This window comes from Leguminivora glycinivorella, chromosome 8 (assembly GCF_023078275.1).
Source record: "Leguminivora glycinivorella isolate SPB_JAAS2020 chromosome 8, LegGlyc_1.1, whole genome shotgun sequence".
Classification (NCBI taxonomy): Eukaryota; Metazoa; Arthropoda; class Insecta; order Lepidoptera; family Tortricidae; genus Leguminivora; species Leguminivora glycinivorella.
In genome coordinates, this window is record NC_062978.1 from 9222339 (window position 1) to 9250037 (window position 27699).

Sequence of the window (27699 nt, forward strand, 5' to 3'; positions counted from 1 at the left end):
ACACATGTGTGTACAAATTCTGTCAATGTCACTGTCAGAAACCGTTCTGACAGTGACAATGACAGCTACAAATTCGTCCACTTGTTGTTACCGTTATGTGTGCATACGTCGACTAATAAAGTGTCGTTAAAAATCGTTCTGACAGTGACATTGACAGCCACAGATTCGTACACATTTTGTTATCGTAACAAGTGCACACGCTAACTACATTTTGTTATTGTATCAATACGGTCGCATTGTTTGCACGACGTTACCACGCGTTATGTCACATTTGACAGTTAGTTACTGATTTGAAGGATTTTGCGAACGAAATGGTTGTATGGGTAGGATTGAAAAAGCTAGTGATTCTGAGTAGAAATAGCATAATTTTTTCAAAAATAAGTATCACATTTCATAAAAGTGGCAAAAAAAAAAAGAAATTCTCAAATAACTAAATATTTAATAAATAGACGAGTTCGTTTAGTTTGATGTTTCATGGTTAATATTTTCCTCGTGTTGGTGTGGTGAAAAAGTTTATGTTTCACTCATTGGCAAAATTTATAATTAAGTGCCTTGAAACAGTTGAAATGAAACCCTCGCAACGCTCAAGATTCCACATTCAATATTGGGATCTTTCAATTGATCGGGTATCAACATTGGTACGTGCGGTAAAACAACTGTGAGTAGGTACCTACTACACTAAAAAAAATGAGATGAGTTGTGTACACATTTTATTAACACAACGGATACTTTGTATGGGAAACAATACAGGCAACAGTATAATAAAACATGGTATTAGGTACATTATTCTCAACTATACTTTCGAACACTTAGTTTAATTTAGTACAATAGTACTACTTCTACAATTTTATTGCAATTTATGACCAGCGAGCTTAAACATCTTTAATTTTTTTACATCCTTCAAGTGGTTAGGTAACAAACAATAATTGACATTTGCTCTCTGGTGTGCTACTGGCGAAATTTTATTGTCCTTAGATGCCTTTGAAGCTACTTTTGGATGGGCAGCGAAGTCTGATGCCACATTTGGAAACATTTTGTTCCCACGAACACTATCACCTTTGTAATGGTCTTTATTTAGGGAATATCTCTTTTTCAAATTAGTATTCATTCCTTTGTTTGGTGCACTTTTTTGTAACTGATACGTATCAAAATTATCCAGAATGTGACTTTTAAAGTCTTTGTATGGGTCTTGTTTATTTTTATGATGTTCTATTTCTTGTTTCGGACTATTCAGTCGATCGTCTGAAGGGTTTGTAAGCTCGTACTCTAGAATGTTGATTAGATCATCCAAGTTATCGATCGGCGAATCTGTCTTCCGTGTATTGGTTATGTAATAAGATTCATATTCACTAAGTTTCTTTTCGAGTGCCGATGCAGCTTCGCGTGCCGTTCTCTTCTGATCGCTTAACTTTGCCACTTGATTTTCTAGAGTTCGGATTATTTTCTCCAGTTGTGAAATTTGTTCCTTTCTCTTTTCAATGTGACTCATGAGTGATTCGATTTCAGTATTTTTCTCGTCAAGTAATCGATTAATCTGTTAACAGAATGTTTAGAAAGGTTGTAACTTGAATCTGTATGTATATGTACCTACAACCTACAATATGGTAATTCCGGATGATGACAGTTATATCTGTTGTTTGTGATTTTCCAGGTATTAAGCTGTCCTCAAAAAATCACCTGAAACGCTCTAGCGGGGTTTAACCTCTGTGTGAAGTAACAGATATATCTCTTTTCACATTTATAATAATTATTAGAAGCGGAATTTAGGCACCACTTAATGTTTAGGTACACAATTATAATTAATAATAATACATTTAATTTTTATCTTACCTCTATATCCGCCCGAGTCCTCTCTTCCAAATTATTTCGCAGCAAATTAATGATGTTATTTTGTTCGTCATTCTTGTCCTTTAGCGTCTTCAGACCAGCTTCCCGGTCCTCTATCAAACGCTTCTGCTCTGTTATGGCATCAAATAGTTTTTGTAGTTCAGCGTCCTTTTCTTTAAGAACTTTATTAAAATTGTTACTTTTTAAATTTGCTTCTTTTAGTTGGAGGGTTTGTTCCGATATCTGGAAATTGAATATCCAGTATCTAACTGTTTTCTACGTCTTCTGCATAAAAATGACAGTAAAATAAATAAAATACTTAAATGAAAAAGTCTAATCTTATTGTGAATTATGAATCAAAGAAGATTCAAGACCATGACAAAAGAAACATAGAAAGGAAATCTTTACCAATTCATGCAAATGTTCGATAGTTTCGAATTCTCCGAAAACTTCTTTTAATAGATTTTTGATATTTGATAATTCATCTGAATACGTTTGTATTTTAAATTCACTGAAAATCGAACATAAAAATTTAGATAACATAAAAATAATCAACTGAACATTTATAAAAATTATAAACAATAACTCTCACAAAAAATGTTAAGCAAATCAAGAGTTCTATTCTATTATTAGGAAATCAAAATTTCTTAATCTTGATACATCCATTTGTGTTGAAATGTAAGATTTGTTAGAGTCTGTGCGTGGAGAGAAACGTCCGATGTATGGAGGCTCCCTTATATCCAAGAGAATTAATAATCTCTTTCACTCTGTAGATATATTTTTCATCTTAATAGTTCATATATTTTGGAATGTTTCCAGCATTCACTTCACATACACCATACCTTTCTAGAAGTCGTTTTTCGAGGGCATTTCGTAAACCTTCAGCTCCAAAATATACTTTTCCTTATTATTCAAATCATTTTTCAACTGCTCCCTTGAATTGACGACATCATTAACATTTTGCTGAAAAACGTGGGTTTGTTAGTGACTATTAATAATATGGCGTAAGTATTTTTGAATCATCAAATTGTGTATAATTAGTATTTTATACAATCGTGATATAATACAAAGCTTTTCAGTCGCTGCTGCAAAGCTTGCTGAGTGGCCTACAAAGCTTGCTGAGTGGCCTACAAAGCTTGCTGAGTGGCCTAATAGTACGGTATGAGAGTGAAAAGCTTAATTATATCACTATTGTATACAATACTTTATGTACGAGTCATCATCTTCATCATCAATGGACGGAAATATCATCATTCATGCAAGTTAAAATTAATGTTAATAGAGTCGTTCACCGTTGTATCAACATCGAATTACCTAGCAACCAATTGTTTGTAATAACCGTCTCTGATTGAAAAGATGCAGGAAAATTTGCCAGGTATCGCACATTAGTATAGAAATTGTATGAAGTTCTATTTTTGAAATTATTATACTTAACTAAAGTCAACTATAATGAGCTTATTATAATTGAGTCGGAACTGCCATAGAGTATCCAACACTGAAAAGTTAGCACTTATAGTTTAGTCTGTGGTGTCCTAATTGACAGATTACAGTCGACAAGTAGAAAATAGATATTTTTGATAATGTCAAAATCTAGGGAGGAAAATGAGGAGTACGTTTACATAGAGAATCAGTCGTATTCTTCTCTTGCCATTAATGGCAAATGTAAATTCAATCAAGTTGCTGTTGTGTTGCGCTGGAGTAGTCACCAGCAACAAGCTGAGATGAGGCAATTTCGAGGCATTTTATTCCTTTCTGTCTTGTTGTTATTATGTGTATTTTGTCTTGCCTGTGTTTACGAATAAATGTTTATTCTATTCTATTCTGTATTAATATTTTATGGTATGTATCTAAGATTAGAGAGAGCAAGCGATATTGCTATCCCCCGTTGGCCCCGTTATACTATGTCCCCGTCGGTCTGCTGAGACTTGCCGCGCATACATAGGTATAATGTATCTTCGTTAATTCGAATCTCGAGAACGTTTTTTTTGTGTATTTACCCGTAATTGTTGAATAGCATCTGATTGCTTGGCTATAGTATTTTTATATTCCAGAAGTTCTTCTTTAGTATTTGCAGCTTGTCGGTTCAACAATTCCAATTCCTTGCGGTATTCGACTACATGTCCTGCAATGAGATGAAATGGGATGTGTAAACAATTAAGCGATTCATTAATAGGTACAATATTTATCAAAATAATTAGGCATATCATGTTATGTACTTGAATTTGATTCCGCCTCTTTTAGTTTATCTGATACTTCTTTGAATCGTGTTTCTGACTCAAGAAGTTGTCCACACATAGATTCAATTTTATCGGCCATTGTACTCTTCTCATCTAATAATTCTTTATATTTCTTCTCTGCTTCCATCAACTTCACAACGCATGCATTTGATTCGTGTTTTGTACTGCGTAAAGTTTCATCGAAATTATTCTTAATTTCGAGTAGTTGCTTTTCTAGCTCTTGTTTCCTGTAACAGTTTCACACATGCATATTATGTATGAGAAAAACGGACATAATTAAAAACCTTGTATTTAAGATATAACAATTAAAAATCTTACTCGGTTAAGAGTTTGCTTCGATCCGCTGTGATTTCATCAAACAGTTTCGCATTTATATCTATAGATTCATTAAGTTTTTTCAGTCTAGTATCATAGTTTGACCGCATTTCTTTATTCTGAAATCAATTTAAATTGAGGGTAATGTGAAAATAGAATAAAGCTTGACATACATATTACGAAAGGAAGGTGTCACGGACAATATATAAACTCTTGATTTAATTAATTTAAAATTGAATGCCTCTAAAGACCTGAACCACGTATATTATTTATTATGAATTAGATTTTTCAAAATATTTACCTCTTCGCACAATTGGCAAACCGTTTGTTCTAGTGTCCGGCTTTTAGAATTAGCTTCTTCTAACGCTAAGTTTAGTTGCACGATTTCCTCTTCTTTTAATTTACACTGTAAATCTCTTTTTTTATGCTTCTCCCCCTTTATTAATTGCTTTTCTAACTCCTGTTAATTAAATATTGAATACTTAATAATACTTTAATATAAATGCCAGAAAAATCTGCCATGTTTCTGATTATAACATTTCCCTTTATTTTTATTTATTTTACCTTTGACTTATTTTCACAAAATTTTGCTTTGTTCTCCGCCTCTTGAAGTCTTTTTCGGAGACCATCGTTTAATGTATTAACTTCTGATAATTTTAATGATAAAGTTTGAAAACACAGTTCATTGCTTATTGTGGCATTCGCACCATGTCTGAAAAGTATGAATAATACGTGATACTCTTTGTAGATATATTTCCGATAAAACTCATAAAATAGTACATACTTGAAATACTTCTCAGACTCGTTTATAAACCGCAAATAATCCTCTTTATGTTTATCCAGTGATTTTTTAAATTCTTCATTCTCAGCTTTAAAGTCTTTGATTTTTTTAATGAGAACATTTTTCGTAATCATCTGTAATAAACTTCGGCTTTATATACCACATCTAATACGGACACCCGGTGTCCCTAAAACCAACGTCAAAATGAAAAAGAGCGATATTTTTTTCTTTAATTTAAAAATATTTAATAATAAGTATTAATTGGGAGGTAATTGATGACAAATTTTGCGCCTGACCCTTAATCCAAGGATTTAATTGATTTGATATTGACAGATTACTTTTTGTAATTATTTCTAGTTACTTAAGGCACAGATTAATAATAAGTTACTATTAACGTTAAGGTGTTTTTTTTGACAAGTAATAAATCCAAGGATAAAGTCCAGAATAGTAACATAAATGGGGGCTTACTTTTTTAGCAATGATGTCCTCGAACCAATCGATTATATCCTTCCTACTGTTAAGAGTTACTTCGCACGAAGCAACGATTTTGTTTGGTATCTCACGTAATTTATGCATATCAAAAGGAACATTATTAGTCATCCGTAATTCTGGAATCAAAAATATTCAAAGGGAACTAATGAAACACAATTAACTTACTACAAATTGGCTTTGTATGTGGGTAAATAAACTTTTTAATGCCTGTTATTGCCATGGTTACGGTTCCCTGAGTCACGCTTTTCATAAAAAAATTATGTTACTTAAACTATGCAAACATGCGTTTTTCTGGTGTTAACAACTTTTCTTAATTTGCCACCTACAAACATGGACTACATGCATGCTTGCTTCATTTCAGTAGCATAATTTTACATAAAACCATCGTGACTCAGGGGACCGTCACCATGGCAATAACAAAAAAAAAAGAGTTGATTCGCCCATGTATGTAATTTACACACTTTTATAATATTTGAAATTGAACTAACGTATTTGTCTCTAATTACTTAAATGTTGAGACGAACGGATAAGTTTAGTGCAATATTAACCATTTAAGTAAGGACGCTGAGTACGATAATTATTGTATACTTATGTGCGTTGACCGTAGACAGGTCTGCTGCTGGTACTGTGCTCGTAATCTATGATAGAAATAGTAGTGACGATGGCGTGTCCAACCGGTCAACGCACAAAATTGTTTGAATTTAGGTAGCCAGGGTGGCTAGCCGAATGGCACAATCGCTCACGAAACGCTCACGAAACGAAGCGCTAGTAGATATCTATCTCTATCGCGCTTGCGTATTGGCGCGACAGAGCCAGCGGCGTATCGCTTTCGTTTGGCGTCGGAGAAATGCCATTCGGCTACGGGGCCAGTGCCGTAGCCGAATGGCATTTCTACAACGCGAAACGAAAACGAAACGCCGCGAAAAGTCGTCTGGCTTTGTCTCGTGCGGATACGCAAGAGCGATAGAGATAGATATCTACGAGCGTTTCGTTTCGTCAGCGTTTCGAACACATTTGTGCCATTTTCGCACGCTGGTGCCGTAGCCGAATGGCATTTCTCCGACGTGAAACGAAAACGAAACGCCGCGAAAGGTAGTCTGGCTCTGTCGTGCCAATACGCAAGGACGATAGAGATAGATATCTACGAGCGTTTCGTTTCGTGAGAGTTTCGTGAGCGTTTGTGCCATTCGGCTACGCACCCTGACCAGAAATATATGACTACGCTCCATCTTGCGGAATTTCATTAGAACTATTTTCTTCATACTATAGTGAACTGTCACCGGATACATCAGAATAACAGCACCATCTTGACATTAGTCATATATTTTTAGTGAGGCTTTACCTTACCATTGATCTCTGCCCCAGCACACAGTTGCAGCAGTTGTCCAGGAGCCAGTTTGGAAACATTCATGATCGACAAATCCTCTGACGGCGGTAAGCACATCGTTTGGCCCATACTCAACAACTCCCTGTGACTTGCACGTAATGTTGCGTATAATTGCAGTAAATCGCGCTGAAAACAATAAATTAAAGAAAACATGTACATTACAATTGCGAAAAATAGGAAGTTCGAAAAGAAAGGCGATAAATAAAAAAAACACTACCGAAGGGAGTGTTTTAAATCGACACGAGTATATACGACGTTTTTCAATACAGTGGTGCCACTTTTTAATTTCTACTGTTTTTAGTCAGACTTAGCGAGCTGCAGAGAAAACTTAATCCCCAGTAGAATTGAGATAGAATTGTAATACAGCGTAATTAGCTAATTAGTAACTTTCTGTGATAACATAACTTGTTATTGTCTAAGTATGTCAATGATACGCGAGTTGGACTTCAAGACTATTTATTTATAAATACAATTGAGTCTGAATGGAAATCAGATTCCCTTTGGGAGCGTAAGTTCGTATCCTACCGACTGCGCCATGTCTATGTCAATGATACGCGAGTTGGACTTCAAGACTATTTATTTTTAATGTAGGGTGGATATACAATACTCAACTACCGACAGTTATTACAGAATGTATGTGATGCAATTCACTCGCTCTCTTCGCAAGCACAGTATAATAAAGAGTAGATACTATCGTACAGTATGGCCACTCCCGCTCCCCGCTGAAAGTGCCGTTCACCCCTCTCGGTTACCTCACAGTTACCGCCTCTCAAAAACGCGAACAGTCGACCTGTCATATCTCACTTATACAAGCATAGTACGAGTTCACCTACACGAGCTTAGACTGTGTGCTAGGAACGCGCCTCTTTCATATAATATTTGATCGCCAATGTCTGAGGTGTGCCGCAAGTCCGCACGACTTTACCCACCTGTTTTTCATGCAACTGTTGCTTTACAGTTTCGAACTTTGCAATATATTCTTGCCAATGCAACTTTAACTAGTTTAGGTTAATTTTCATCATCGCACCGCTCGCCATCGACAGGGCGCTCATCCACACACCTTACAACCTAAATGGTCGCGCACCGTGCGGTTTCAAAGGAATTTCCTCCCACGAACACTCCGGCTATGGAATGAGCTCCCTGTCGAGGTATTCCCGATGAACTATGTAGTATGGGGTTCTTCAAAAAATTAGTGTACAAGTTTCTAATGGGTCGGCAACGCGCACGTGACACCCCTTGAGTTGCAGGCGTCCATAGGTTACGGTGACCGCTTTCCATCAGGCGGGCCGTATACCTACCTGTTTGCCACCGACGTGGTATAAAAAAAAATAGTTTAGGTTAATTAGTTTAGGTTTACTGAATAGGGTCCGACTGAAAACCAGCGTTGCAGTAAAATTTACTGCAACATTATGCTGAGTCGCGGCCCTTTTTAATATCAACCTGTACCCAATTATTTTAATTTTGTAACATTGTAATCTGATATTAAATAAAGCCTTCTCTCTCTCTCTCTCTCTCTCTCTCTCTCTCTCTCTCTCTCTCTCTCTCTCTCTCTCTCTCTCTCTCTCTCTCTCTCTAACTCTCTCTAACTTGTTATTACAGAATGTATGTGATCCAATTCACTCGCTCTCTCCGCAAGTCCGCGCGACTTTACCCACCTGTTTTTCATGCAACTGTCGCTTTACAGTTTCGAACTTTGCAATATTTTCTTGCCAGCGCAACTTTAACTGCATTCTCTTCCTATCCTCCGAAGAGAACATGGCCTCTGTAAATAAATTACATTAACTACTGTAGACTTAATTAACAATACAATACAAATGAGCCATTTTTTTTCAAAGATGTCCCATCCCACTTTTTTTCTTGATTTTGAATTTTTTATGTGGTTTCCACTCAGAATCGCGAGCTCTTTCAATCCTAACTGGAGAAAAAAAGTGTCACAAGGTTTTTTTCCCATTCCATTACCATTTCTACATACATTTTGTATGGCGGTAACGGAATGGTAGGTTTGAAAAATGTATGGAAATCTTGGGACATTTTTTTTCTCCTATCAGGATCGAAAGACCTCGCTATTCTGAATATGAATCGCGTAAAAAAATACCCATGTTACAAAAAGTGGGATGGACAACTTTGAAAAAAAAAATGGCCCAAATACCCTTTATTGCACACCTTGATAAAATAATACAAAATAAAGAAACAACACGAACAAAGGTAAACAACAGGCGGTTTTATCGCTAAAAAAGCGATTTCTTCCAGACAACCTGAAGGCAACCTTAATAACACTTGACTATACTTTTCAAATTTATTTATACCTACAGAACATTTTTGATGTATATTTTTGTAACCTCTCATGAGTCTCATGCTTTATCTACCAACTCTTTAAGGTGGCTCGCCTAGGTTACCCGAAGCTCAGGCTGCGTTAGATGGCGTTAATCTGCAAATTACCAGTCTTATTTTTTTTGTGGAGTCGTACAGGCATTTATATACTTTCAATTATGCTTCGCGAACATTTAATATTAAAATTGACGTATTACAACATACATTCAACTTCTCATTGTAACATTAATCCCCTTAATGTAGATAAATTTACTATTTTACACTATTTTTAAGTACCACCCACACATACAAACAGTGTTTTTGTATTCCTTCTAGTCGATAATTTCACGCGGTGACAGCTTGTTTAAATAGCCTTGCGGTAAATACGTGCCATCGAATGATTTGCATGGAAGTACTGGGTTCGAATCCAGGATTTTTTCTCTTTTTTTTTTTTAAATACTACGTCGGTGGCAAACAAGCATACGGTCCACCTGATGGAAAGCGGTCACCGTAACCTATGGACGCCTGCAACTCAAAGAGTGTCGCATGCGCGTTGCCGCCCCATTAGAAACTTGTACACTCCCCTTTGCTGTGTGTGCACAGCAAAAAGGAGTGTACAAGTTCAAAGGAGGGTTTGGGTTGCCGACGACTCAAAGGACAATAGACGGAACTAATAAGTCCTCCCGTCGTCAGCAGCCCGCACCCTCGTTGAGCTCTGGCAGCCTTACTCACCGGCAGGAACACAACACTATGAGACACTATTTTTAGGGTTCCGTAGTCAACTAGGAACCCTTATAGTTTCGCCATGTCTGTCTGTCCGTCCGTCCGTCCGTCCGTCCGTCCGTCCGTCCGTCCGTCCGTCCGTCCGTCCGTCCGTCCGTCTGTCCGCGGATAATCTCAGTAACCGTTAGCACTAGAAAGCTGAAATTTGGTACCAATATGTATATTAATCACGCCAACAAAGTGCAAAAATAAAAAATGGAAAAAAATGTTTTATTAGGGTACCCCCCCTACATGTAAAGTGGGGGCGGATATTTTTTTTCATTCCAACCCCAACGTGTGATATATTGTTGGATAGGTATTTAAAAATGAATAAGGGTTTACTAAAATCGTTTTTTGATAATATTAATATTTTCGGAAATAATCGCTCCTAAAGGAAAAAAAAGTGCGTCCCCCCCTCTAACTTTTGAACCATATATTTAAAAAATATGAAAAAAATCACAAAAGTAGAACTTTATAAAGACTTTCTAGGAAAATTATTTTGAACTTGATAGGTTCAGTAGTTTTTGAGAAAAATACGGAAAACTACGGAACCCTACACTGAGCGTGGCCCGACACGCTCTTGGCCGGTTTTTGTTTTATTATTATACATAAATGTATATGTACTCGTACAGTAGTTACTGAGCGTTTTCCACAAAAAAGATTAAAAACCTATTCTCTTACATGGTAATAATTTTTGGGTTCATCGAACTCAGAATTTCTAACATAATTATCCTAATCTGATATTTTTAAAAATTCCAAAAAGTATAGATAAATTTTAGTTTCTAAAGTACGATTCGAATGATTTTTTTTTCTAATTGTTTATTTTCGATGGAGCAAGGGTATTCAAATCGATTTTGAAATCTTAAATTAGTAAATGAAAATGCAATAGTTAACTGAGTATCGTAGTGCTTTAAAAACTCAAGTGGACTTTTTTTATCTAAGGAGTAATTTCGAGAATATATTATATTTAGCGAGGGTATTAAAAGTTGTGTTTTATATCTCAACTTAATAAATAGAAAATCAAAATGACAATAAAAAAATCAATATATTTCTAAAATTGATACCTTCGGCTCTCCATTCTTGCTCGGTCAATAAAAAATACGAAATTTATATCCAAAAAAAAAAAATAAAAAAAAAAATAGCAATTAAAATAATTGTATTATGTATAGAGGACACAGTTCAGATAAGAAAGCACATCAAATATTTTATATTTTATGTTGTGTAGGTAAATTACATATTTAATGATATTGAGATTCATATTATCTTTTTCTTCTATGACAATTTGATATGTTTTCTCTGAAGAAGAACGACGTATTATTAAGCAATAATATAATTTATTGAAATTGATTTCCATAGAGTACCTAGTCTGTTCATATTCTTTGATGAATACTTTTGCATGTTAAATTGTATGTTGTTATTTAATGCATGTTAATTATAAGATGTAATGTTTTGAAAAGAAGTTGCCCGCCGAGTTTCTTGCCGGTCCCATAGTGGATACCCCCCTCCCAACTGAGGGGGGACTGAAATCTTCTCGAGGCTGAGGCGTAGGGTTAGAGCCGGCGTAGCTTTATTTGACGTTCATATGCGCATTGTAATATGCCTACTTGAAAAATAAATATTTCATTTTCATTTTCATTTTTTTTCATTTTACAAAAAGTTTATAGAATCCCGGGATTCGAACGCAGTTTCACGGCGTGACAGGCGACTGTTCACCAAAGACGCCATTACATAACACGCGGTTACCGACGAAATTAGGCTATACGTATATAATTATTTAAATATAAATAATAATGTCAAATCCATACTAAAATTACAAATAAGAAAGGGTGTGTGTCTGTTTGTTTGTCCGTCTTTCACGGCCAAACGGAGCGACGGATTGACATGTTTTTTAAGTGGAGATAGTTGAAGGGATGGAGAGTGACATATGCTACTTTTGTCTCTTTCTAACGCAAGCGAAGCCGCGGGCAAAAGCTAGTACAGCACGGGTAGCATAATTGCCTGCCTGGACCAGATTATATTGATGATAATTATTATTTGTAACCATTTAGTTAATATTGTCTTCAGTTACCGCGATAGTTACTCATGAAATAAAAACTATGAAAACGGATTAAATCGTGTAGGTATAATGAATTTACAATTGATCCCGACGTTTCGAACACTACAGCGTTCATGGTCTCTGAGCTCAGCGGGTGACTGAGGAAAAATTACAATGTGCAAAAGCTACCCACATACCTACATACATATTCATATATACATATAACTATTTAGTTGTTGAAGAAAAACATTCACACAACAATAACATAGGTCAACTAGCTCAGTAAATGTAAGGAAGTCAGCACATTACTAATACTATGCCCACACTATGACCTATGTACCTGACCTGACGTGTAATATTTTATTTTATCAACAAAGGCATAATAAAGATTGTATTGTATTTTTGTATGAAAATAAAAAATAGGAAAGAAATATAGAAAGAGTCTTTTTTAATAGAATATTTATTCTATTAAAAAATAAAAATAAAACTTAATAAATCCAAAAAAAGTTCAAATGATTAAAAAAGACTCCGGAATCGAACTCGAGATCTCCTGTTTCATAGTCAATGCATTTGACCGAGACGCCATTTCGATTTACACTAGCAGTGTCGAAATACACGATATGTATCTTTATTGACAAAATGCGTCATTATTTCTGAGTCTGCTTGAGTTAAGTAAACCAATATCTTTAAATAATTACTTGTCAAGAGCCAAGTGTCACTGATGACAATGTCAACTAAAAATGCGCGAAATATGACGGCTCTGTGTCTGTACACAAAATTTGGCACACACATTTTCGTAAAATTAATAAAAAATTCACATGGATTTGTCCATGATTTCTGTATGAAACAATGTATTTCGTTCAATACTGCGACGATGGATAATGTATAGTAGATGTATGCGCATATTTTTATTTAGTTGTAGTGTGCGGTGACTAAATAAATGGTAGATGTTTTTTGTATGGAAAGCGAGCCACCTTAAGAAATTATTATTATACTTTATTCATTTTAAATCTTAGATTAGGTTTTTATAACATGAATATTAAAGTAAAATACAAAACTACTTACAAAACAATATAAGAACATATAAACACATTATAGAAAACCTAACCTAGCCTAGGGTGGCGCCAGCAGCGGGGCAGGGCCCAAGCCGCCGGCAGTTAGGGCTGCAGAGGGAGGAACCGCCGGACTATCCGCGCTGATCCAGCCACCTAGCGAGAGTTTCTTAAGATGTTGGTCGATTATTATTAAAAAAAAGAAATGTTTTTGAAAACTCTATGACAAAATTTAATCTAACCTTTCGTTTCATTACGATTGGTATTCAAAGACGTACCATCATCTGAAACTCGACTTTCCTGAAAAGATAAATAAAAAATAAATTTTAATACAGAGAGAGAGAAAGAGAAAGAGAGAGAGAGAAGAGAGAGATGTTTCCTACATGTACAGTCAAGTGCAAAAATACGTATCGATTTTATCCGCTCAAAAATATGTACCGAGACCTTATTCCGCCGACATAAAGTGCTATGGGACATATTTTTGATAAGTTGTACGCACCCATATTTTTACACTTGACTGTACCAATGTATGATATGAATCAATTTTTTATCACACTAAAAGTTAAGTACAAAAAATTCGGTGTCCCGATAGTTACGAAATTAATTTTTCATCTTTTTATATATTTTATATATTGCAAGTGTTATGAAAAACATCGTGTGTAAACTGTAGGCGTAAGAATATTGCAAACTCAAGTCTCTAAATCGCTCCAGCAAGCCATCGCGACTTCACTTTACTCTCGTTTGCAATATTTTCGCCCCACGTTACATAATGTACAGTCAATCAATTGGAAACCACTCTACAACCATGTCAAAATGACAAGCAGTAAGAGATTTCTTAGAATCTGCTTTATAATATAACGGCACTATGACATAGTTCTACAGTGGCCTATGGTTCCAATTTATCAATTGGTTGACTGTACGGTCGAGGAAATCGATTGTTTAGCAATTGTCGGTTTAGCAATTGTTTAGCAAACTCTTAGCATATTGTAACAGAACAAGCGTCTATGACGAGGAAATGGACTCGTTATTACATATAAAACTTACGGCGAATCAACTTTTCCTTGACCAACTTTTTTTGGTGCATATTTCCTTCGGGATTTCATTGGATATTTTGACAAATAATATCTTTGAAGCTTTATCACATGTTTAGTCACTTCTTCACTCATAAATTTCACTATTATTTGATGCAAAACAGGTTGGAAAAAACGTAATTATCAACAAACTACGTTCACATGGACGAAATACTGACACTGAGTTGTCAACTTAGTGGCGTTCCGATATTATATCTTGATTTCAATTACAGGTCATAAAAGGTGATAATGATTAGTAGTATACTTTCTGGTTGTGTTTATTGTAGCATTTAGAAACAAAAATTATATTTTTGTTGCGTATTTGATCTGCAAAACTAACTAAAACCCTTTAACAAAAAAATATTTGCATACCTATACTTACCACAATATAAAATGTTTCATTACGTACTAGGAATCAATAAAAGATATCTCCATCTCTCTCTAAAACACGTGCAATCATGCAGGTGTTACTACTGATAGGTAAACGATTATTTGCTGAGAGAACATGGACGTTAAATGTATAGGGTGTACGGCTTAGTAAACAAAGCAGTCTCCAGTCTCCATTATGTCTCCATTAGGTCTCTAGTCTCCATTATGTCTCCATTATGTCTCCATTATGTCTCTGTTATGTCTCCGGTATGTCTCCAGTCCCCAGTATGTCTCTGTTATGTCTCCATTAGGTCTCCAGTCTCCATTATGTCTCCAGTAGGTCTCCAGTCTCCAGTATGTCTCCATTATGTCTCCAGTAGGTCTCCAGTCTCCAGTATGTCTCCATTATGTCTCCAGTATGTCTCCAGTATGTCTCCAGTCTCCATTATGTCTCCATTATGTCTCCATTATGTCTCCAGTATGTCTCCAGTCTCCATTATGTCCCCATTATGTCTCCATTATGTCTCCAGTATGTCTCATGTCTCCATTATGTCTCTGTTATGTCTCCATTATGTCTCTATTATGTCTCCATTATGTCTCCAGTCTCCATTATGTCCCTGTTATGTCTCTGTTAAGTCTCCAGTATGTCTCCAGTTTCCATTATGTCCCCAGTCTCTGTTATGTCTCTAATAGATACTATAAAAGGGTCGGAGCGAGCCGACGCGCGGAATTCTTAAAATATCTACAAGACTAACAGTGTCTCTGGCTTTCGTGTGTTATACTGGTGAGTAAAGTTGTTCTGCTATTGTTTCTCTGTTTGTTTTTACTTGGAAATTATTCCAAGTGATTGTAAACTTTGAAATTGTGTCTCTGTTTGATTGTGCGGGGACAATATCGTCGTACAGTTGAACTTAGACCTGTGGTGGAATTGCTTTACCGTCAGTTGTGGGGTTATTTTAGTGTTCTATTTATAGTGTAGTGTTACATTTAAATTAAGCAATACAAAGACTGGGTCGATGTATGGCTGGTGCTTGGAGATAAGTCTGTGTTTGGTTTTGTAGGGAGTAATTCTTGCAAAACTAAGCTTAGATTATAGCACATAAAGGAAACTTCACTCGTTTGTTTAGTTGGTCAGTAAAATTGAACTTAGTAATTTTCTATGGGGCTATTTTGTGAAAATTATAAGCCAGATCATTGTTTGTGACAGACTGTTGTCCGGCTAAGCGCTTTATACCTTGCGGCTGTTAAACATAAGGCGTTTAGGGGTCTTTTTGTTCCAAGTGGAGGCTTGGACGCTTTTTTATACTTACAAAAGCGTATTTTCTCACCGGTCTCAAAGAGTCCAACTGTTAGATGGAAGTGAGGACTTTCACGATTGACGAAAGACATTAGGAGTAATCCTTGCTCACTGAAGTCAGCAGTATTTGAGGCTGGGGTCCTATAAATATATATATTTATTTACTCGGTGCTCTGGTTCATGCTGGCGTTGGTCGCTGGGGATTTCCGTTGTGATCGATTCATATCTAAGTAAAGTTTGATCGCAGCTGGGTCTCTCGTGGCTGGTACTGGTGTGTCCTAGAATACTGGATATATACACGGATAGGGCGATCTACTCTCTGCTACCCTTGTGATGTGTAAGCATACCTAATTAGATTAAGTAGGCTAGATGCTTTATATATGGAAACTGTATTACTCATAATGATCAGCTTATTCTATCTGTATTCTAATCGACATTACATATTGATGCCTTGGAGAGTCAACATGTGTTTCATTTATTAAACTCTACTACATCCCTACCGAATAGAACATGCACCAATAGCTTCGACCAATACATGGCGACCTTGCCAAAGCGTGTCAGCGTGTTGAGGAACTACGACCACTAAGGCTTCTCTGCAGCATTTCGTCGGTTTGCTATTTTCAAGATGGGGAAAACTGTGTCTAGAGTGGAGAAGGAAGAGGTCATCATAGCTCAGGCCGGTCAGGGCAATAGCGCCAGGACGAGTCAGGACATCAGCCACGCGGATGGGCAATCATACATAACGATGGCTATGGGAGTGATGATCACCGTTATCTTCGTCTATCTCGTCTGGAAAAGGATCCACAAGTGTCTGACGCAGAAGATCGAGCGCCAGGCGGCTGCTATGGTGATGCGCAGGCGTGCGTCCGTCTAAGGTGGCGGGCAGCGGCTGTCGTGGGGATTCCTGGAGCGCTGCGGATCGGCAAAGCAGTGTGAGTGTCCTACCACGAACTAAGTGACAAAGACTTTCATCGGACTACCGGAAAAATCATGTAAGTGTAGTGAAGTGACAAAGACTTTCATCGGCCTGCCGGGAAATCATGTAAGTGTAGTGAATTATTTTCCTATGGACTGTAGACCTTATCGTGTGGCGTTATATTAGCTTAAGGCTCGTTATAGTTATGCCAGATGTTTTAGAATTTTATAAGCGCATTAATTATTTTAAGGAATATTTGCTTAAGCTTGGGCCAGTTAGAAGAAGCGAGAAGTTAGGGCAGGAAAAATTTTCGGAAGCAAAGTCGGTTTATAACAAGTATAATGCCTATTTAGAGATTTATATTTCAAAGGTAGAAAAGGGGGAAGTGCCCCTCGACAATAAGGTACAACAGTATATTGCGGAAGTCGAAAGAGCATATGCTAAAATATTGCAACTGTTCGGGGAATCGCAACAATTAATTAATTCAAACATGGGTTCCAAATCGAATTTCGACTTGAAGACGGCAGTCTCTCTTTTGCCCGTCATGGATGATACTGAAAAGGTTTCTTTGCAATTAATCGACGCCATAGAGTTGTATGGGACAATGATAGTCGAAGCTGACATCCCGGTGTTGATAAATTTCGTTTTGAAAACACGTTTGTCTTACAATGCAAAACTGCGGTTAACAGGTACCTATACCACAGTAGCGAGTTTAATTGCAGATATGAAACTTCATCTGCTAACTCGGAGGTCGGATACCGCTTTGCAGAAACAGTTGCAGACGGCTAGGCAGGCGGGAAAGAGTATAGAGCAGTTCGGTAGAGATTTGGAGGATATTTTTGTCAAGCTGACAATTTCACAAGCCAATGGTGATTCGAGTGCTTACAGTGTTCTAAAACCCCTTAATGAAAGGCAGGCTATTCACAGGTTTACCAGTGGTTTGCGAAATGACCGGTTAAGTACGGTAATATCGGCTCGCAATTACACGTCTCTTAAAGACGCAATACAGGGTGCTAAGGATGAAGAGATTGCGATGACACCAACACCCTCAGAGCAGGTGTTCGCGGTGCGCGGTAGGGGTGCAAGAGCCCAAATAGCTTCGGGTCGTGGAAATGTATATTTCAACAGTAGGGTAGGTGCAGCGAGACACCCGCAGTACGAGTACAGGAAAACCGAAGGACGCGCTTCCTACTTGCCCAGAGGCAGAGGCGGTGGCGCTTTCAGGGGTGGTTTACGCGGCCATGGATATCGTAAGAGCTACGGGCATAATGGTAACGGTTTCGGACCCCGTAAGCCCCATAATAAGCAGTACGTAAACACGGCTCGTGAGTGCAATGACACGAACGAGTCACCAGCCAGATCGTCTGATCTTCAGTTTTTTCGTAACTAACACCTTACCTTATATTATGGCCTTCGGTAACGTGAATTCAGTTCAGCTTCACGTAAATGGAAAGTCGTTGACATGGCTATTGGACACCGGAGCGTCATTGAGTGCAGTCAAATATGGTTCGATAAGACCAACAGCTCCGATGATTCACCCACACACAACAAACGTAAATGGGCTAGGCGATGTAATTACATCTGTTGGTTACAGCTATCTCGATTTATTTTATGAGACAAATGAATCATTTAGTCACAAATTTCATGTTTTTGAAAATTTACCGGTTGACGCGGACGGGATCCTGGGTCAGGATTTCTTAAAAAAATATAGAGGCAATATAGATTTTGAAACGGACGTTTTGAAATTGAAAAACGGTAACAGCACATCCTTTATACCGGTACGCGTTTACTCTACACATAGCAGTAACGAACAATCATTCATTGAGTTACCTTCGCGAAGTGAAATTTTTGTAAAAGTTCCCATTAATGTCGCGGGAGATTTTGTTGTTTATGCCAGCGAAGTATGCGAGGGTATTTTCATAGCAAATTCTTTGTCTAGAAGTACGGATGGTAATTTGACTGTTAAACTATTGAACACGCGAGAGCAGGTTGTGAGGATTAAGTGTGTTACTCCCGAAATTAGGCGACTGGAGGAATTTGACGTTCTTAATTTTGATGAATGTCCAAATAACGCCGAAAGAGTGAAACTGTTGCTTTCTTTGTTAAAATTGAATTATTTAAATTCGGAAGAAAACGCCAGCATCTCAAGTATTTGCGCTAAGTTTGCCGATATTTTTCACCTACCAGGTGATAAGCTGAATACCATGAACCTTTACGAACAAAAAATCCATTTAAAGCCTAATGAATCTCCAGTTTACAGTAAGCCATACAGATTGCCTCACTCTCAAAAAGCGGAAATTAAAAAACAAATCGATCAAATGTTACGAGATGACATAATCGAAGAGTCCTATTCGGAATGGGCTAGTCCTTTGTTAATAGTACCTAAAAAAGCAGATTCCAGCGGGGAAAAGAAATGGAGGGTCGTAATTGACTACAGAAAAGTTAACGAGCGTATAGAGAATGACAAATTTCCATTACCGAATATTACCGAGATATTAGATTCACTGTCTGGTGCAATTTATTTCAGCACCTTGGACCTTAATCAAGGATACTATCAAGTAAAACTCGACCCTAAGAGTAGGCAATACACGGCATTTTTGGCTGATAAGCACTACCAAATGAAGCGCCTCCCAATGGGTCTAAAAACGAGTGCTAGTGCGTTTAGCAGAGCGATGACAGTTGCAATGACGGGTTTGAATTACTTACAATGTATCGTTTACCTTGACGATATTATCGTCATGGGACGAAATCTTCAGGAGCATAGCAAAAATTTAATAGACGTATTTTCGAGGCTGAGGAAAGTCAACTTTAAACTTAACCCACTAAAATGTACGTTTCTAAAAAAGGAAATTTTATATTTAGGCCATTTAGTTACGTCAGATGGAATCAAACCAGATCCAAGCAAAATTTTAGCGATTAAAAATTATCCAACTCCAAAAAATGAAGATGAAGCTAGAAGGTTCGTAGCGTTTGCGAACTATTACAGAAAATTTATTCCGAAGTTTGCCGAAATAGCTCAGCCAATAAATAATTTATTTAAAAAAAACGTAGACTTTGTATGGACTAATGAATGTTCAGATGCATTTAATACCCTAAAAACAGCAATGAGTAACCCACCATTGCTACAATATCCTAACTTTTCAGAAGATAACGAGTTTAGAATACACACCGATGCGTCAGGGATAGCGATAGGCTGCGTTTTATCAAACGGAGATGGTTTACCTGTTGCTTACGCCAGTAGACCCCTGAACAAAGCGGAGAAAAATTATCCCACCATTGAGAAAGAGCTTTTAGCTATTTTGTGGGGAATAAAATATTTCAGACCTTATTTATTTGGACGACGTTTCAGAGTAATTACGGATCATAGGCCGTTAGTCTATTTATTTAACATGAAGGATCCCTCCAGCCGCCTAACCAAGTTCAAATTGTATTTACAGGAGTACGATTTTGTGGTAGAGTATTTGAAAGGTAAAGATAATGTGGCTGCAGACGCATTATCAAGGGTTGAGATAACTAGTGAACAGCTGAAAGACATGAGTGAAAGAGTTATGTTCGTAACAACACGTGGGCAAAAGAAGCGAATGGAAGAGAAAGAAAGGCAAAAAAATGCCGGCACTACGGATTTCCAAAACGGTTGGATTGATCACCCAAACGTGGCCGAAATTCTAAAAAAACCTAACAATTCAACACAATTAAGTTTTAATTCAGAAGAGTATCGCAAGTGTGCGAAAATGAATGATTGTATTTATAGCAGAAACAATACGTTTGTATATACACCCTCATTGTCACTTATTAGCGTTGCACCAGTATCCCTATCATGTATGAAACGAGCTTTCTTCATGAGGGAATTGGAAGCTTTCTGCAATATTATAAACATTAACGAAATATGCGTTATTAAAAACAAAGACAATGAAAAGATTATCAAAGAGCTAGCTCAACATATAAAAAATATAAGTAAGTGGTCCGGGCCACGACTATGTATTATAAAGGGTGCAAAAGAAGTAAAGAATAAAGATGACAGGCGAGTCATCATGAATGATTTTCATATCTTACCCACTAGCGGACACGCGGGTATGCGTAGGATGACGAATAATATAAAACGTCACTACTACTGGCCAAGCATGGAAAATGACATAAAAGCTTTTGTAAAAAAATGCGATAAATGCCAAAAGCAAAAATTCCATAAACACATAAAAGAACCGATGTCTATTACTACCACAGCCACATCGGCATGTGAAAAAGTGTATCTAGATCTAGTTGGCCCTTTAACTAAAGATAACAACGGGTATAGTTACATATTGACGATACAGTGCGAGCTCACTAAGCACGTATGGGCTTACCCATTACCCAATAAAGAGACCGAAACGGTCGCGCGAGCATTCGTTGAAGGTTTTATTTTACATTACGGCATCCCGCGCGAGATAGCAACAGACCGAGGTTCTGAATTTATTTCTTCAACTATGCGAAATACGTGTAAATTGTTAAAAATAAATCAGATACAATCCACGGCATATCACCATGAGAGTCTCGGTTCTTTGGAGAACTCTCATAAGGCCCTGGGAGCTTTCCTCAGAATCCAGACGGATAACCAGGCTCACGAATGGAGCAACTGGCTTCAATTCTGGTGCTTCAGTTATAACACGACTATGCATTCTGAAACTAAGTATACTCCCTTCGAATTAGTATTCGGAAAACTTTGTAATTTACCAACTAATATAACTAATAATAATATAGATCCTGTGTATAACTTCGATGATTATCCGATAGCTTTAAGGTATAGATTGCAAAAGGCTCAGGAAGACGCCAGAAATAATTTAATTATGTCAAAGCAGTTAAGAAAAGAAAGATATGATAAAACATGTAATCCAATTAAGTATAAAATAGGCGATTTATTATTAGTGAAAAAAGAAGGACGTGAAAAAATGGACCCAGTGTATTTAGGTCCATACTCTGTTATTGAAGACATGGATGTTAATGTAAAAGTTTCTATAGGAAATAAACAAAATGTAATCCATAAAAATAGAACTATTCCTTATTTTATGTAACGAGTCATGCTAGTAATAAGTTAGTCATAATCATTGACTCATCGGTGCACCAGGTGTGCGTCACATTTCATTATATTATTGTTATCGTAACCTAAGAGAGTAATCACCTCACCATAATTATGAGCGTGTCGTATTATACAATAACACATAAAAGTGATTGACCTGTATTTTTATTGTAGGTTAATTTGAAAGTTTGTTAAACATGATTTTTTTTGTGTAATATTTTTTTTTCTTTTCTAAAAAAAAAAAAAAAAAAAAATAGGGGGGAAGGTGTGATGTGTAAGCATACCTAATTAGATTAAGTAGGCTAGATGCTTTATATATGGAAACTGTATTACTCATAATGATCAGCTTATTCTATCTGTATTCTAATCGACATTACATATTGATGCCTTGGAGAGTCAACATGTGTTTCATTTATTAAACTCTACTACATCCCTACCGAATAGAACATGCACCAATAGCTTCGACCAATACACCCTAGCCCGCGGGCAAGAGCAGAGGGGGGGATCAGAACACCTATAGGTTGTCTAGACCTATAGGTTGCCTATCTCAGCTTCGCTGGCTGAACTGAACAGTTCTAGTAGGGATACACTTGTACATATTCTGAACACAAGATCTATGGTAAGTGAGGGTCTGTGTTTCAGATATGTTAGAGTAGGCAAAACAATAGGATTAGGGTAGAGTCACACACTATTTCTATGAAAGTAGAGTTCTTTTATGATTGGTCTTGGAATATAATTGGTCAACGTGTATTGTGGAGAAATAATTTAACTACTACTATTTATATGGTTTAAATGGACTTTAAATGTGGTGTTTACTATCTTAAAATATGTGGTAAAACTGGTAATTTATAAAATCTCTTATTACTTAATTTATTTGAGTGAAATTAATAATTGTGGAAGCAATTTCTGATCTTTCGGTGTGGCTGCGGGACACTTAGTGTTGCTAACTGGTTTTTCAAGGTAAATTCTATCAAGTTGGTTAGGGAAACAAACTATTCTTTGGAATTAAAATTATAGGTTTGTTATAGGGCCCAGTGGCATGCGAGCGCCGTCCACTGATGGAAAGTCAAAAGCTTAGAAAAGTTAGTAGACTTAGTTTTTATAAAAGTTAGCAACTGCTCGGTGTTTCGATAAAACATTAGAAAGATCGAGAAGTTATGGTCTATTAGCAGTATTGGGGAAAAGGGGGGTTTAGCTAGGGAAAAAGAAACAAAACAAAAAAGGGGGTTAGTTCGTAGATAGATAGCCCTTCAGGCTTACCTGCTTAGGATCCTGATAAAGTGGTTTGGTCAGGTCAGGGGTCCTATTCCACATCGCAAGTTCGTACCCAAACCAGGACCACTAATAAGGCGTAGTGGACGATTACCAAAATATTTTTTAATATTTATTTCATGTATGTTTCACTCACTAACTTATTCTATTTTAAAATTTCTCACATATAACTTTCTAGGCCTAAATCTGATAAAATACTCTTCTATAACACTATATTATTATGCTACAATAACCTTTATTCTTCTTTAAAATATAAATAAATAAAAATTTAAATGTTAGTCAAAAATACAGCTGATACTCATTAAAGGATCTAGGTTATCGCGGTTCACATCGAAGGGTTCTACATACACACACTAGACGATTACGAAGGCCAAATTTACGGGGTATTTTTAAAGGGTGGTTAGTTGTAAGAATGTTTAGCCAAGTAAGTAAGTAAATAAGTAAGGTGAGCGGAGGTTTAGTTACAATATGTATGTCGACCAAATGTACTTGAACCGCAAATTGCTAAAGAATTAATTTCCTCGACCATACTATTATGGTTCATTGATATACCTTCATGCATACTAATATGTAGGCTTAGGACTTTGTATGGCATACCGTGGTTCTAAAATCCGTGGATGTGAAAACTTTTCAAAGTAAAGTCAAAGTCCAACGGTATGATGTCACATTAAATATAAATATTTTTCTACTTGTCGACTGTAATCTGTCAATTAGGACACCACAGACTAAACTATAAGTGCTAACTTTTCAGTGTTGGATACTCTATGGCAGCTCCGACTCAATTATAATAAGCTCATTATAGATGACTTTAGTTAACTGTAATAATTTCAAAAATAGAACTTCATACAATTTCTATACTAATTTGCGATACCTGGCAAATTTTCCTGCATCTGAAACACATTTTTTTATCTGTCGCGTTATCGGCCAATCAGAGACGGTTATTACAAACAATTTGTTGCTAGGTAATTCGATGTTGATACAACGGTGAACGACTGTATTAATATTAATTTTAACTTGCATGAATGATGATATTTCCGTCCATTGATGATGAAGATGATGACTCGTAGAAAAAGTATTGTATACAATAGTGATATAATTAAGCTTTTCACTCTCGTACCGTACCTACTATTAGGCCACTCAGCAAGCTTCGTGGCCTAAACATGGTACTCGACTGAAAAGCTTTGTATTATATCACGATTGTATAAAATACTATTATACACACTTCACATCGTCACTGAGTTCATTTTAATCGAACGTAGTTGATTTTATCTTATTAGTAATTTTTTGGTATTATTATATAGGATTATGATAAAATTTACTAATAAATAACACTATTAGTTAAAATGAACTACGTTCGATTAAAATGAACTAGGTAACGTTGTGACAGTATGTATAAATATTTATATTTAATATAACATCATACTGTTGGACTTTGACTTCGAGAATTTTTCATATGTCGACTCCACGGATTTTAGAACCACGGTATGCCATAAAAAGTCCTAAGCCTACTAACATGAATTCATAATCTTGAAAACTTATCCCTGTCGCTACTTACCGGCGATAGTGACATGGGTACGTTGATCACCGGTGTTGGAGGATGGAACGGTGCCGACGTTTTCGAAATATTCGGTGGCCGCTGTAAGTATTATTAATTAATTAAATATAAAAACCACCAAACAGTTAAATTGTGGAACAAAATAAATAGTCGCCAACGCTATTTCCGGATGGATTACGACCTGCAAACGTTGAAGAATGGAGCGCACTGCCAAGTCTAAAGTAGGTAAAGAAGTTATAAACCCTTGACCCCTTACCACCACCAGAAAATTACCATCAGAAAATTTGATTGCTTTTTTTAAACATTTAAAGAAAAACGGACAAGAGCGTGTCGGGCCCGCACGCTCAGTGTAGGGTTCCGTAGTTTCCCAATTTTTTTTTTCAAAAAATGTTCAACCTATTAAGTTCAAAATAATTTTCGTACAAAGTTTTTATAAAAATCTACTTTGTGATTTTGTTCATATTTTTTAAATTTATGGGGCACATTTTTTTTACATTAGGAGCGATTATTTCCGAGAAAATATGAGCATTATCAAAAAATGATTTTAGTAAATCCCTATTCATTTTTAAATACCTATCCAAAATTTCTAAAAATATATCACCCGTTAGGGCACAGAATATATAATAGTACAAGTACAGAAGTCCCACTGCTTTGATGTTCACGAAATGCCGCCTTTTTAAATGCCTACAAAATTATAACAAAGAAACGAGCCGCACGTGCGCAGTATCGGATGATAGGGTTGCCTATGAATTAAAACGAATTAATTCTCAGATAAAATGTTATACTATATATTCAAGTCTTGGGTACTTTTTAGGTAGGTATATATACAGTATTTATATATTTTTGTTTAAGCCTTCAGCATCACAAGCCTTATTGAACTTTTCCGTGGGACTTTATCAATAAGATCTGTATAAGATTGTCCTATTTTATTCATGATGTCTATTTAACTATGCATTATTAGCCATTCGCATATGAACCTTAAAAAAACTCGCGACGTAAAGTAACAATAGAAAGTGCGAACGTGCATTCCGTGAGAACGCGCGCCACCCCTGATGAGGTCGCGAACTCGCGGCCGCCAGCATGTACTTGTAGCGCGGCGATACAATCGCGGAGTGAGCCGCCCCTGGTTAGGGTTGAAATGAAAAAAAAAAACACTCCCCGTTACGTGTAGGAACCTTAACAAAACATGTTTTCCACTTTTTATTTTTGCACTTTGTCGGTGTGATTGACATACATATTGGTACTTACCAAATTTCAGCTTTCTAGTCCCAACGGTCACACTCACATTATCCGCAGACGGACGGATGGACAGACAAACATGCCGAAACTATAAGGGTTCCTACTTGACCCTAAAAACTACAATGGTTCATAAAAGCAGGTGTCACCTTAAGAGCAGGTTTGTCTTTGACTATCCTGTTCTGGCGCATGTCCTGCATCAGCAACGTCGGGTGCGTCGGCGGCAGCCGGGTCGTGGCAGATCGCGGCCGCCCCGTCTAACATAAACATTTCATTCAAAATCAATTATATCATCACAACTGCTGAATTCACTCCCACTGACGTGTAGATTTTACAGAATTATGCAAATTCTAATCATTAATAATAATATACTGAGCGTTATCTTTAATACCTACCTAATCTACGAAATAGTGGTATATTCTTGGGTCGTCTCGTTCGTTTTTCGTCGTTCCTAAATTTGTCCGGTTCTGCTTTCGTCAGCCATTCTTCATTCGTCAAGTTAGTCTGCAGTCATTATCGTCTGTGATCATAATAAGTTGTTTTCTTTTTTCTTATTTCGACTCACCCGTTTTTCGCCATTCCGTATTTGGTCATATTCTAAGTTGGTACAGTCAGCAGCAGAAGTTACGTAGCGGGCAAGGTGTTCAAAATGAACTTGACACGATCTTATTTTTAAGACAATAAGAGCGTGTTACGATCATTGTGAACACCTTGCCCGCTACGCAACTTCTGCTGCTGACTGTACTAAGACTTATGAAAAAACACGAAAAACATAGATTTAACAGCGAAGAACGAGAAGGATTAAGATAAAGATGAACAATTCAAATTTGACCATAGATGAGATAGACCATCGACGACGACGACGACGGTGACGAATAAAGAATGGCTGACGAAAGCAGAATTGGACAAATTTAGGAACGTGACGATAAACTTTCTTTCTCTTTCGAGACGACCCAAAAGTATACCGAAATAATGTTGGTTAAGTGAAAGTTCTGAAATGGAAAGTTCACGAGATAGATGGTCAGTGGGTGCCAATGCCAACATGACTAGAATATCATAGATCACATCGATTGATCAGATAAAACGCAGTTTTGGGAACAAGTACCTAATAATACTATTAAGCACAGGTGGTCTTCTACTACTGTTTTAACTAAACAATAAATAGTTAAGTTCCTTCCTTTCGGTGACATATACATTATACAGAGGTAGGTATAACTAAGTACCTACTTATTTTCTTAACATATACTTTAATTTTGAACTGAAATAATGTATCACCTCATACTTTTGCCTATCTGCATTTTTTTTCGGAGAACTGCGATGATAGGTCGGTTCTGTGAAAGTCATTTGTGGGATCCTGCTTTTTCCTCTTTCCTTTTGTTTATCCTCTCCTATTCCTGTGACATTCCCTGAGAGCAAAATAGGTCATGAATTAAGTATGCTTCACTAGAAAAATCAAACAATACAAATTTTAGTGACTAGGAAACATTTTTATTATTATTTACCATCAGCCGACATTGGGTGTGATGGAGGGTTTCGTGGGGAATCTAGTCGACGAGATTTCATATTCATTTTATATCTAGATAGAACAGTGTACAAAAAATTTGCCCTAAAGGCCGTCCAAAATCTTTTCTCATAACCACATGTTCAAAGCCTTGAAAGGTAAATACTTTGAAGGATGATTTGATTGATAGGACCTGACATATATTCACTTAGCGGTAAACAGCCAGCACTTCGCA

At 36.7% G+C, this 27699-nt stretch overlaps 1 protein-coding gene across 1 annotated transcript; it reads right to left on the reverse strand.

Moving 5' to 3' along the window:
- Positions 1-729: 729 nt before the first annotated feature.
- On the reverse strand, positions 730-27580 carry LOC125228511 (coiled-coil domain-containing protein 186-like). Its single transcript, XM_048133104.1, has 18 exons — positions 27466-27580; positions 27239-27369; positions 26113-26220; positions 24728-24808; positions 13477-13498; positions 8695-8801; positions 7000-7165; positions 5629-5768; positions 5164-5294; positions 4944-5091; positions 4681-4839; positions 4383-4498; positions 4044-4291; positions 3825-3949; positions 2670-2790; positions 2236-2338; positions 1831-2070; positions 730-1534 (listed from the first exon to the last, which is right to left on the reverse strand). The coding sequence occupies exons 1-15, from the start codon at positions 27530-27532 to the stop codon at positions 2674-2676; spliced, it is 1866 nt and encodes a 621-aa protein (XP_047989061.1). The 5' UTR covers positions 27533-27580; the 3' UTR covers positions 730-1534; positions 1831-2070; positions 2236-2338; positions 2670-2673.
- Positions 27581-27699: the final 119 nt, after the last annotated feature.